The 13,594-nt window shown below is 40.5% G+C and overlaps 1 protein-coding gene across 5 annotated transcripts in view; it reads left to right on the forward strand.

Moving 5' to 3' along the window:
* Positions 1-13,594, forward strand: part of prdm16 (PR domain containing 16) — a gene marked incomplete at its 5' end in the record, with an annotated part of 226,185 nt that overhangs the window by 204,982 nt on the left and 7,609 nt on the right. Inside the window, 9 exons of one of the 5 annotated variants that reach the window (XM_084087636.1) lie at positions 619-766; positions 1,064-1,099; positions 1,261-1,414; positions 2,360-3,860; positions 4,025-4,112; positions 5,750-5,919; positions 6,207-6,284; positions 8,887-9,056; positions 9,380-9,551. In XM_084087636.1, coding sequence (XP_083943762.1) covers positions 619-766; positions 1,064-1,099; positions 1,261-1,414; positions 2,360-3,860; positions 4,025-4,112; positions 5,750-5,919; positions 6,207-6,284; positions 8,887-9,056; positions 9,380-9,551 — 2,517 coding nt within the window. Of the gene's footprint in view, positions 1-618; positions 767-1,063; positions 1,100-1,260; positions 1,517-2,359; positions 3,861-4,024; positions 4,113-5,749; positions 5,920-6,206; positions 6,285-8,886; positions 9,057-9,379; positions 9,552-13,594 lie in introns of all 5 variants that reach the window. The other 4 variants (XM_084087638.1, XM_084087635.1, XM_084087637.1 and 1 more) reach the window with 4 other exon arrangements.

Here is a 13,594-nt window from a genome sequence, read left to right on the forward strand (position 1 = left end):
CCCCAAGCTGGAAGAATTTAAAAAAGGGGGGTAAAAATGCTTTCTAATGTTTATGTGCCTGATTTGCGTACATCAATGGCTCTCAACTGGTTTTGCTTTAAGACCCAGACTTTACATTGTACCAGTGACCCAACACAGAACCAAAATTGTTTATTGCACATGTGCATGTTAAATGTGTGTGATAAACATGCGTTCATAAACTTTTGCATGAATAATATGTTTATCTTACAAAAGCAAACAAAAATGTTCTTAAAATCAAACATTGAAATTTACTAAAATTACAGTGAGCCACATAGGAAAACATTATAAAAAATGATTAACATGACACAGAACCCAAAGGAAAAGGTCGCCACAAACCACATTTGGCATTTTGCCTAATTTGGCTACCAAGAGATAGATGATTTTTTTTTTTTTATGAGTTTGACTGTGCAGCCTTTGAAGTAAAAAAAAAAAACCTTTAAAAGATTTTGCTATTGTAATTATACATGGCTATATGATTAGTTGTATTACTTGCATTTAGCATTCTTCTTCCCTGTGATATGCAATCTTATCAGAACAGACCAGTTCAGGACCACTGGTCACATAGAAAATATTTATGGTGTTCTTATTTATTGTTAGTCTGGGGCAGCATATGATCGTGCACACAGAAGAGAGAGAGTATAAGTGTGACCAGTGCCCTAAAGCTTTCAACTGGAAATCCAACCTCATTCGCCATCAGATGTCACATGACAGTGGCAAGCGCTTTGAGTGTGAAAACTGTGATAAGGTAGGTTTCTGCAACCACTTATGTTTTTGAATGTGTTAATCAGTTTATGTGGGAAGCTGAAACATAACGTGCTCATGGACTGCAATATTAAGATTTTATGTTTTAAAATGTATTTGAAGAAAATTGATATTTGTTTTACATTCAGTAGTTTGTTTTAAAAAGGTCCTGCAATGCATGTGACAAATTAATTTTTAACTGTACAAACATTCCATGTAATCTCTTGATTAATATGAGGTCATGAAAGCTGCAGAATAATTATAAAATGCAATAGCCAAATTTTGTTTAAAATTCTTTTAGATGGATGTCACACCACAGGACGTCAACTTTCCAAAAGTATTACTTTTCACTTCCCATGTACTTCAAATTTAAAAACATTGTTATGCTAATAGTACAATTAATTTTCATTCATTTTCATCTTACATTGCCTTTACACAATGTTAGATTTGTATATTTAGACTTGGCACTAAGTTGGCATATTTCTGTGGGTTCTTCAGGTGTTCACAGACCCCAGCAACCTCCAGCGCCACATCCGCTCTCAGCACGTCGGTGCCCGAGCCCACACCTGCCCTGAGTGTGGCAAGACCTTTGCCACCTCCTCGGGCCTCAAGCAGCACAAGCACATACACAGCAGTGTCAAGCCTTTCATCTGTAAGTCTGAGCAGTCTTGTCTAAGCCTCAGATACAATTACCAGTGTCCAAAGACCTCCCGGCTAGCTCCACCCCAAGATTGTGACAGCTGTTGTTTTATAGGTCAGAGAAACTAAATGAAATTCTAGAGCCATTCTTTGTTTTGTTCTACATTTGTTGGGCTTTTCTTTCGTGCTTTCTATTTTGCTCTCTTAATTACTCCATTTTACCCTTCTTACTATTTTTTTTTTTCTTTTTTTTTTTTTTGTAACTGTGCATTTTCTTTTGAGGGCCCATTAAGTCGTGTATATGGCCAATTTAATGTTTAGAGGTTAATGGATATGCCTTGTCTTAGCTGCCCTCTTACCAAAACTGAGAAAACATCATCTTCTTTTTGCTTGGCTTCACAATGTTTTGTGTGTTACCGTCCAGTGTCCAAATGCATGTATGCTGTCCCAGTGTACATGTATTTGTATGTATACAAAATTAGTTGAAATAGTTCATCTATTAATAAAGAATATAATCAACAAGATATTAATTTGCTAATTGATCATAATTTTAACATAATAACATTACCATGTGCAGCCTTTTTTTTATTTCACCTTCGAAACAGAGTAGAGTTCAATGTAGACTGGGGTAGCCAACCCTGCTCCTGGAGGTGTGCCTTCCTGGACACTTCAGTTTCACCCCTGCTCCAACATACCTGCCTGTAATATTCAAGTAATCCTGAACAGCTTGATTAGCTGTTTCAGGTGTGTGTCTGATTAGGGTTGGAGCTAAACTCTGCAGGAAGGTAGCCATCCAGGAGCAGGGTTAGCTACTTCTGATGTGATTGTTGAACATGATAAACAGCATGCACAGTTTATTGGTTGATCTAATCAGCTGCCGGATTATCACTTCTATTGAATGAACGCCAAATGAAAACAGTATGTTAATAGAATTAACCAGTCATGTGTGTTCTCCCAGGTGAGGTGTGTCACAAATCGTATACCCAGTTCTCTAACCTGTGTCGTCACAAGCGGATGCATGCAGACTGCCGCACCCAGATCAAGTGTAAAGACTGTGGGCAAATGTTCAGCACTACCTCCTCCCTCAACAAGCACCGGCGCTTTTGCGAGGGCAAGAACCATTATAATCCCGGAGGCATATTCACACCGGGCATACCAATGACATCCAGTCCCATTTTAGGCAAGTCCAAGTCTCATCCTGGCTTGAACCATGGTGGACTTAGCTTCGGTGACTATTTCTCATCCAGGCCACATCATGCAGGTTTGCCCTTTTCCCCAGCACCTCCTGCATTCCCAGCCATGTCCCATGGCTTCCCAGGGATCTTTCCCCCATCACTATATCCTAGACCTCCATTGTTACCTCCTAGTTCACTGCTCAAGAACCCACTTAGCAACAGTCAAGATGGGAAGCTGCCTCCTCTTGATGCTCCTACTCTTTCCGTGGTCTCATCCATGCACAACAGCAATGGAAATGTAGGAAGTGGTCTCAGCAGCCAGTCAGAGGAGAACCGAGAGTCCAAACTGGACTTCTCGGACAACAAGAATAAAGTGAAGATGAACGACATGTCTGATGGTAGTGATTTGGAAGATGTTAACACATCTAGTGGCACAGATCTAGACACCACCACTGGCACTGTGTCTGGCTCCGACCTAGAAAGTGAGGCAGAGAGCGAACGGGAGAAGAGCAGGAGGAAACCGGTGCAGGAGAGCAAGCAGGATGAAGTGAGCAGCAGTTCAGTATCTGTCTCCAGTTCAGGGAACCTCCCTTGCGAGCGCCCATTCCTCTCCTCCCAGCATTCCTTTTTCCCACCACCAGAAGAGCAAGCACTTCCACCCTCCGGGGCCACCACTGACTCCATTAAAGCCATTGCCTCCATTGCAGAAAAGTATTTTGGGCCTGGGTTCATGGGCTTGCAGGAGAAGAAAATGGGCTCCATAAACTACCATTCCATGTTTCCTTTCCAATTTCTGCCCAACTTCCCACATTCCTTGTACCCATTCACAGACAGAGCACTCAATCCTGGCATGTTCTTCAAACCTGAGCCTAAATCCCCTCGTGAGCACATACAGAAATTGCCTACAGCCACTGGTGCGGATTCACCCTTTGACCTAACCACCAAACCCAAGGAGGTCAAACCTCTCCCTCCACCCCCCAGCAAGCCAGCCTTGCCACCCAACGCCCTCCGGGCCCCTGGTGAGGAACAGCCTCTGGACCTTAGCATAGGCAGTCGAAGCCGAGCCAACCAGAACGGTGGCACACATGAACAGCGCAAGAATCACGTCTATGGCGCAAACTGCAAAGCAGCTAAAGATGAACACCCAGCACTAAATCAGTCCCAGAACTTGCACCAGCCCCAGATGCATCAACCACAAGCATCCCTTCCCCAGCCACCTCCTCCCCAGCAGCCGTCGCTCCACTACGCCAAGCCCTCGCCGTTCTTCATGGACCCCATCTACAGGTATTTCAAGCCGAGTATGCCTTATTGTATTACCCAACACAATGACAATCCAAAGCTGTAGGTAGAGATATATAAAAATGTGACAAGTTATTGAAAAAGTATTGGTACCCAGTAGGTTTACAATCAACCTTCGTTCGTACGTAACCCTTGGTGTTGTTGTCCAGCAGGGTGGAGAAGAGGAAGCTATTAGACCCAGTAGGAGCTCTAAAGGAGAAGTACCTGAGGCCGGCACCACTACTTTTCCATCCTCAGGTATTTTATTTTATTTATTTTTTATTTATTTTTTTACATATATTTGCTTTACTTCCTCTTGTACCTTGGTAAAGATCCTGCTCTTCATTGCATTCAAGTACAGTGGAGTATGCCAAGACGCCAAAAACACATTCCCAGTGTCCTCCGCCTCAGGCCTGTTTGGTTCAAGGGGAGCCTTGATGTTTTAAAAAGTCCTGACTTCTGATGGTATTTATTTTCATTAGATTATTTTCATCATGAAGATAATCTCATAAGAGGTATTGCCTGTTCTGGCAAGCTGTGCATTCAAAATTCTTTATCTTTTGCTTAGAAAAACAACCCCCATTGTTTGTGTTAGTATTTTAAACCTTTCCCACCTTTGAACGGTGACAACAATAATGAAAATATTATTAATAATGGCCTTTTGAATTGAAACAAATTATGCCACATACTTTTGGAGTAGACCATTGTCTCTGGGAAGTTCTCTGTTGAGTCCCCACCGCTAATAACTTCCTAGCATTTCTTTCTTGCTCTGGCTCCCTAGATAATGTCTGCATGTCGATCAGGGACTTCCTGTGTTTGTGTGTAATAGAATGGCCTCTCTTGTTGGGAACTGTCTTATCTGACCTGTAAATCTGGCCTCCATCAATGCTGACCTACCTCCCCCCAAATCCAAACCTTCTCTCGCTCTTTCCTTCTCTCTTTTCAGCAGCCCCTTATTTATTCAAATCTACTGACTTCTACAGGTGGTCTATCTATCTATCTATCTATCTATCTATCTATCTATCTATCTATCTATCTATCTATCTATCTATGTATCTATCTATCTATCTATCTATCTATCTATCTATCTATCTATCTATCTGTCTGTCTGTCTGTCTGTCTGCGTCTGTCTCGTTGTATATTACTGCAGTTTTTAAAATGTATAATATGTTAGCTGCATATTTGTCTTAGAGAAATATGTGATCATGATTTTAAAAAAGGTTTAAGCATTAACAAGAGCACCATTGCCTTTTGATATTCTAAGCTAAAACACTGACAGAATCAAGGTGATACCAAGACATGTACAGTATTAATAAATTAAAACACACTGTCTGTCTCTGTGTTTATCCATATTCCAAAAGTAGGAAGGATGTAAGCTGTTTTTGGCCATAGAGCCACATAGCGAAGCCTTTGTTCTGCAACAGGGGAAGTACTATCAGCGAGGGGTATCTTAAACTGCATTGTATGGTTACCGCTCACGGAGGTGAATGGCTCATTCAGACGCTTCTCTCAGAGATTTGTTGGGAACAAAGTAGGAGCCGGGGGCTCCCAAGGGGCTGCTCGAGTGGCTGCCAACGTGCCATAGGTTAGGGAGGTCACTCTTGAACAGCACAATCAAGACTCGACCTTCTGATATATAACTTCCTCCAGCTTTCCATCCTGTCTGGTTATGATGCAAACTCTCAGGCTTTCTGTCAGAGTTCCTCACCACCACTATTATTTTGTTCTTCATGTATCTGCCCTAAACAAATGCAAAAAAAAAGTTTCTTAGTCCCACATGGACCCTAATCTCACACAAAATCAATCCGAGAGAAGTTTCTGATTAAATGAGCCCCTGAGCTGTGCATCAAACATAGAGTATTCCTCTCTGAACTCGCCTCATGTTCTCTCCTCAGGTGTCTGCGATGGAAAACATGACTGAGAAGTTGGAAAGCTTTGGCGCTCTGAAACTGGATGCTCCCAATTCCCTCCAGCACCCCTCACACCATCTTTTTAACTTCCGCTCCCCGCCTCCCTCTCTCTCCGATGCTATCTTACGCAAAGGCAAGGAGCGATACACCTGCAGGTGAGCGCCGCTCATGAAACAAGAGTAAACATCCCTGAAAGATTCCTTGAACTCTACAGTTTTATTTTGAGCATTTCTACCATACCATTATAGTTAGAAGTACACACTTATACACACATAATAGAAATAGACTATGTAGAGATAAAGTTACCTATGTTCTGCTTTTGTTTTATTAGTCTTCAAAATTTACATTGAATGTCCCCAGACAATGAGTTAGAACTCTTTGAATTTGAGAGTTGTAACAATGCTAGGTGACTGTATCAAAGTATAGTTTCCATCCTTTGCAGGTACTGTGGGAAAATCTTTCCCAGGTCAGCTAATCTTACAAGGCACTTACGAACACACACAGGAGAACAACCCTACAGGTAAGCCACTCTTATACATACACTCTCACTCTCTCTCTCTCTCTCTCTCTCACACACACACACACACGCACACGCAGTATTGAAATTCTAAAGCTTTTTACCCCCTGTGTGAAGGAGACTTACCTCACAATTTATTCCAATAGTTTGATGTTATATCATGTTGCTAAGCTAACAACAAAATACATAGCAAATCAGTTGCTGATTATTAAGCTGTCTACCTTTTGAAACTGCCCTTGTAGCCTATTGGAAACTGTTTGTTTTTTTATGTGATCAGCACATGAGATTTGTTCTAGCGTATTATATTGCAATACAAATGTTGCTCATTCTGAGAAATATCACATAGAAACAATGAAAGACATAAGAGGCAGCACGATCAAAAAAGAAAGAAGATTGATTCTGTCTGTGCAGATGTTTTGGAGGTAGAGCAAGCTCTGGACAATGTTGGCTGGTAATAGCACCCTGGAGACATCCACGCTCTGTTTATAGAACTGCTTAATTATCATTGATTTGGCTTCTAACCAGCTGTGGAAAGTCCTCTATGAGGGCACTTTGGAGATGGGGGTCTTTCAAAGTTTTAAGTGATATTTTGATCTACTGTAGGCATGACTAAGATGTGAAAGAAGAAAGACTTTTACTGCCAAAGGTAACCTAACAGTCCAACAAATTAAATTAAAGTAAAAGCATTATGAGAAAAAATATCTTAATAGTGGTGCTTAAACATGATTTTTACTAATGCTCAGAGTTAGGGATTTGAACAAACCCCTGACCATAAGTAATAAACTTTTACATCCATCCCGTCCCACACTGACATAAATGTTACCTCATATTGTGACTTCTTGACGCATGTTATTACTTTTCTAAGCAAACAGACTTTTTGCTTAGCGGATGGTGAAACAAGTGAAAAATTCCATAGACAGTAATAAAGACGAAAGCTAGCAACTACACAGAACTCTCTTGCAACTACCTACCCAGAACACCCTAACAACCATACAACTCCTCAATAAGCGCATAGCACCACTGGGAAACCACCCAGAACACTGTAGCATTAGGGCACCAACTTTTGCATAAGCATGCACTATAATCTCCTTTTCTTCAGAAAGTGTAAAAATGTAGGTGTCTGCATTGTTTCCTTCCAAAATAGTTCTTTTCTTTTCTTTTTATTCGCGTATTTATTTTGGCATTCTACTTAAAAGCATTTGGAAGTTCTGTAGCGTATATCAGTTTCACACGAGTTTTTCTTAGCGTACAAAAAAGGTCAGGCGGAATCAGACCCCTCTTTGAGTTCTACAAATCTACCATAGAGCCCTGTGAACACACTCAACGAGATAGAGAGCCTCCCGTGGGACACGGCCACTACATGCTTGGCTCCTTCACAACAATCCCCTGATTAGCTCATTTAGAAACAATTTACCCTAACAAATAGCAGACATCATCAGCATCTCCCCATCTTACTTTCAGCAAAAAAGGCCGAGTCAGGCCAATATCAGAGTGGGCCGGCTTCATTGTAGTAGGTTATTTGCCTGCTGTAGATGCTATCAGCTACTCTACGTAGCGAAATTGGCCCACTAGGTCTGACCATTGAAAGACCCCATTCGGATTGTAACGCTTCATGTACAGTCCTTGTAACAGAGAAAAAAAGAACTGAGATGATGAAGTAATTTAAAGTCCCTCTGGACCAAGTAATGAAAATAAACAAAATGGGGGGCAGAAAAGACTGGCTTTAAAAAAAAAAGAACGTTGCCATGGCATTTTACCATTCTCTATGAACCATGATGTGCCAAGTCTGGAAAATCGTTTCTACAGAAGCACACACACATTTGCTCACAAAATAAACTGGAACATGAAAAGGGGCCTGCATCTTGATTCTGAGCACTTGATGACGAGCGATTTTCCCAAAGCAATTAGCCCTGAAAGTCAACTTTGCAGCGACCGCGGGAGTCTAAGCTACACCGGCCACCCAACAAAGAAAGCACTGTCCGGCGAACTCCTGACACTGCCTCGCTGCGATGTTTGTTTATCAGCACATTAAACTGATGTTCTCCTGCCTATTCTGGCTGATCTGACATTGCAAACAAGTAATCCAGAGCGATGGAAGCCGAACCGTGACTGTTGAGACACTCTAGCGCACAGAGAATATCTCATATCACATGCTGCAAAAATGTCAAAATATGGAATCTCAAAAAAGGGAAATGTACTGCACTTTGTGGACTAGCTATTTTATTGGCTTACTTGAAGGAAAAACGTGAAGGCAAAACAATGAGCCATACAAGAACATAAGGGAGTGTTTGCTTTCATACACAAATGAAATAAGAGGTTTCTGAGAGAAGAAAGCACTGGTCAACACCTGCAATCTGCATTTCCTTTGTCAGCCTCTTGGTGGGGTCACTGTCACCAAACATTGAACATGCAGTATTTAATGGTAGCTACAATATTCAGCAATTTTTCCAACAAAATTTCCTATATTTCACTTGACTGAAACTACAAATATGTTTTAATCATTTGCATTTTTTATTTTTTTATTTGTATAATTCTAATTTCAGCCCAGCACAAACCTCATATGAATTCTTAGATTTTTTCCCCCCCCTCCTTCTTTCCTTCATAGATGTAAATACTGTGACCGTTCATTCAGCATCTCCTCCAACCTCCAGCGACATGTTCGTAACATTCACAACAAGGAAAAGCCTTTCAAGTGCCACCTTTGCAATCGCTGCTTCGGTCAACAGACCAATCTGGACCGCCACTTAAAGAAACATGAACACGAGAATATTCCAGGTAAAATCAATTTCTTTCTATATTTTCCAAATATTTCTTTTTGGTTATTTTTATTTTATTTTGAATTCTATGCCTTTTTCAGTTGAGGTAAATCATCCAATTTTAAAGATTACCTGAAATCATATTACTGCTTTTTTAATGCTTTTATCTTATTTATTAGGAGGTGATTAGTGTTAAAATACCTGTCGTAACCAAAATAAATCTAAATACGCACTGAGTAAATAATAAACATAAACTATAAGTTAGTAAATGTAAAAAGTATAAGGCTGCATATGTTTAGATATTCCATCTTAGTAATCAATTTATCTGCTTATTTATTGTAGTGAGTCAGCAGTCTGGGATCCTCTCGAATTTAGGAACAAATATTTCCTCACCGAACTCTGAGTCTGACAATCACGCACTTTTGGATGAGAAGGAGGACTCGTATTTCTCAGAGATTAGGAACTTCATCTCCAATAGTGAGCTGAACCAGGCCTGTAGCTCCTCAGAGAAAAGGTACGAGCTCGCACTCATGCACAAACGCACACATGGACAGAATATGTTTTGAAACTATGGTAACAAACCTACTGTATAGAATCAGATTCAGACACGCTTGTCATGAAGGTACAGTCTGCCCTCTAGTGGAGGACTGTGGTACGGCTTCACTCCCACCAGCCGTGTGTGTGCGCGCCCGCGCGCGCGTGCATTACAGACTTTGTCTTCAGTGGGCAGAGGGACGGGACATCTCAATGAGTCATTTCACCTTGTTGAGTTCTGTTCTGCATTAAGCACAGCCAGATACACATCAGGGAGCACATTCCATCGCCTTATGAAAACACCAAACAAAAGCTCATTACTGCCAAATTCATGAACCGTCAGCACGCCTGCCGGTGTGTGGCCAGGTTCACATCGCTTCAGATTTTGGTTTGGGTGCCGTGGAGTTTGATTAATGCAGACAAATGTGTACGAACAGATACATGGCCAAATACATGAATTCTTTCTTAGACGTGTAATAGTCCTCCTCGATTTTACCGGTTTCTCCACACTCCATGGTTCTGCCTCATCACTTTAAAGCTCTGCCGTGGACTGAAACCTCACACTGCCATCTGGGATCAATAGTCCTGTCCTGACTCGTACAAGCAGGCCTGGCATTTTAATATCTGTAATTCAAATAAGTGCTCTGTTTTGTCTCCCTGCAAATCGGCCTCACAGAAACACCCGCTTCAAATGGACAGGCAGCAGCAATATTCCCCTATGCGCTCATGCATCTTATTTCATGACGTTTGCCTGTTTCTCCCTCGTTTTCTGTCACTCTTGTGCAGCCAGTCTGCATTCATGGTGGAACGTCTTTTTTTCTGCTTTTAATTTCTTCTTCTGTCTTTGTTACTCTGTAGGAAATAATACAAAATCTCATTTGTTTCTCCTATAAAGGTCTCACATTTGCTCTTCTAGAGTTTCAGAAGCTAACTCAACATTCTCTCAATGAGACATAACTGAGAACTCAATTATCTGAGCTTAATTATACACATTCACTTTATCACTCCATACAAGCTGAATGAGCTGTCTGAGCTATCCTGTCCAATCCTGTTTTTTAAATAAATACAACAATTTTCTCATTTGGCCCCATTTATATTTTTCCAAAAGGAATTTTTGGAGAAACAATAAAGATATACAGTAGTTGATAGTCAAATAAGACATACCTGAGAACACCCGTCTGAGTTAGGCTATTCAAAATAATTTGATAAACAAATACAATAATTGTCTCTTTTGTCAACAACAATTGCCATTTAATCATATTTGTATTTCTCATTAGGAATTTTCAGAAAAACATTGAAGACATGTTTGATACTCAGAGCTATGATATCCAAATTATGTTTAAATAAATACAACAATCGTCTCCTAAGGAATTGTCAGAGTATCATCCGAGACAGTTGAGACATAACTGAGAAATCCATTATATACGTAAGCTATGCTATCCAGACTAATATAATAGTATAGTTAAATACCACAAACACTTTAATTTCTGCTATTACTAAGGAATTTTATGAGTAACATCTGAGACAAAGTTGATACTCAAATGAGATATGACATCATCTGAATCATGCTATCCATATTCAATTTTAACTTAAATTAGCTGAGCCATTCACACAGAACACATTTTTGCGTTACAAAATGCGTGAGTTTTTAGAACTCGGTAACTTGGACACTACGTTATTAAAACGTTTTATGTGCAAGACATGAGTGCATCTAGCACACAGAAAAACAATGAAACAGCATCACAGTGGAATTCTGTCTGAATGGCCCCTTATATTTTTACTTTCAACAATTTATCTTTTTTTATTTACTCCTAAGGTTGTTAGGAGAGACAAAGTCGATACCTCACTGAAGAGCTCCTTTAAGTCTAATGAGCAATGAATGAGGAATTTTGGTAATTTTTGGTACTAAAATGTGGTACCGTTTCCCCACGTAATATTTGATTTTTTTTTAAAGAAGATAATTGCGACTTTTTTTCTCACAATTCTGACCTGACCTTTTTTTTTTTCACACAATTTTGAGTTAACATCTTGGAATTCTGCAATTCTGAATACCACTCTTTTTCCGCACGTTTCAGTTTATGATGTGAATGCGCATACCCCTCCAAAGTCGTTTTTACTCCAGCGCTCTGAAACAAACTTCTATTAAGGCAGACGAATGTCGAGTAAGGTGGGTGATTAAGCTATGTGAGGTGTAGACTTACCAAAACCAAAAAAAGGAACAAGTTATACAGTCAGAATTGCGGGATATAAATTCTGACTTTATTACTCGCAATGGTGAAATATAAATGCAATTCTGCATTATATCTCGCAACTCTGACTTTTTCTCATAATTCTGACTTTTATTGCAATTGCGAGTTTATATCTCGCACTTCTGACTTCTTTAAATTTGAGAGTTATTAAGTCCACTTCTGAGGAAAAAAGTCAAAATTGCGAGATATAAACTCAAAATTCTGAGAAAAAACGTCTCAGAAAAACGATTATACCTCACAATTCTGACTTTATAACTCATAATTGCGACTTTTCAAAATGCAATTCTGATTTTAAAAAGTCCGAATTACATTATATTAACTCGCAATTCTGACTTTTTTCTCAAATTGCGTGATAAAAAGTTTGCAATTGAAAAAAAAAAAAAGTCTGAATTGTGAGATAAAAATTCAGTGGCGGAAGCAAGCTTCCATACTTCCTCCGTGAATGTCAGCGGAAGAAAAAGACGTGATCTGTTCTCTTCACGATATACAGAGAGGCATGATGGGGGTTTACCTGCAGCTGGGTTAATGCTGTTTGAAAGTGTGTGTGGCTGGTCTGTCTGAGTCTGACTGTCAGTCTGTAGGGGTCTGCAGGTTTAGCCCTATCAGGGGACCCTCAGACTGAGACATTTATCTGTGTGCTGCATTGACGGACCCCCCACCCCCCTCAAGCTAACGCAAACAGCGCTCTGACATGTTTAGACTGAGAGACAAAGCACAGGTCTGTGGCAGGACTGCTGCTGTCTCCCACATGGCATGGACTTTTTCTCAGGCCAGGGCAAATTTGATTATGGGATATTTAAGCATGATGGAAAATGGGAAACAAGCAGTTCTTCTTGTTCCTTTTTTTCTGTTTTGGTAAGTCTACACCTCACATAGCTTAACCACCCACCTTCCACCACCCCTCCCGGCGCACTCGACATTCGTCTGCCTTAATAGAAGTTCGTTTCAGAGCGCTGGAGTAAAAACGACTTTGGAGGGGTATGCGCAATGACATCATAAACTGAAATGTTTGGGAAAAGAGTGGTAGTGGAACGGCGCGGTGCTGATAGCTGCTTCGCAGAACAACCGGTTTCTCTAACTTGGTGGCAATGAGACAAACCATGATGAGTGCTGCTGACCTGTCTAGCTCGCTCTGTCTCGCCTCTCCGAAATTAGCCAATTCATCATTGCCACGCTCGCAAGAAACGTCTGTCATTAATTGCGAAACCTGTGTGTTTGTCATTCGTGGATCTGTGTTTTCGAGCTCAGGCCAGGCAGGGGAATTACAGCCCAATCCAACATGATGGATGGCAACCCAGAGACCAGCATAACACTGATATTTGGCAGTCAGATTATGATGAGAGAATTACCTCAATGGACCCTCGGGGTGAAATAGTTTATTTTTTTATCTGATATTTTGGGGAGGTGTCATTAGATGTCATAGCCATGTCCCGAAGACATAAAAACTCATCACCAGTGGCCATTCGAAATCTGGTGTCACGTCAATATGTACTTCGATATGTAAATGTCAAGGGGTGTAATATGTAAAGGAGTGCGTGCGTGTGAGTGTGTGTGTGTGTAGCTCCTGCCGGAATTGAAAGGTTTTTCAAGCTTATTCCCAAGTTGGTTGAAACTTGGATAGGAAAAGGCAAGATGATAGCTTTCAACATGAAAAATAAGCACTGAAATACAGACAAAAAAAGACATAAAACAGAAGCCGTCTTCTGCTATGGATACTGTTTCACTCAAAAAAATATGGCCATTGTAAGAACTGAATATTTCAAAGGGGACATTT

The sequence above is a fragment of the Abramis brama genome (genome assembly GCF_963993115.1).
Source record: "Abramis brama genome assembly, chromosome: 16".
NCBI classification, from domain to species: domain Eukaryota; kingdom Metazoa; phylum Chordata; class Actinopteri; order Cypriniformes; family Leuciscidae; genus Abramis; species Abramis brama.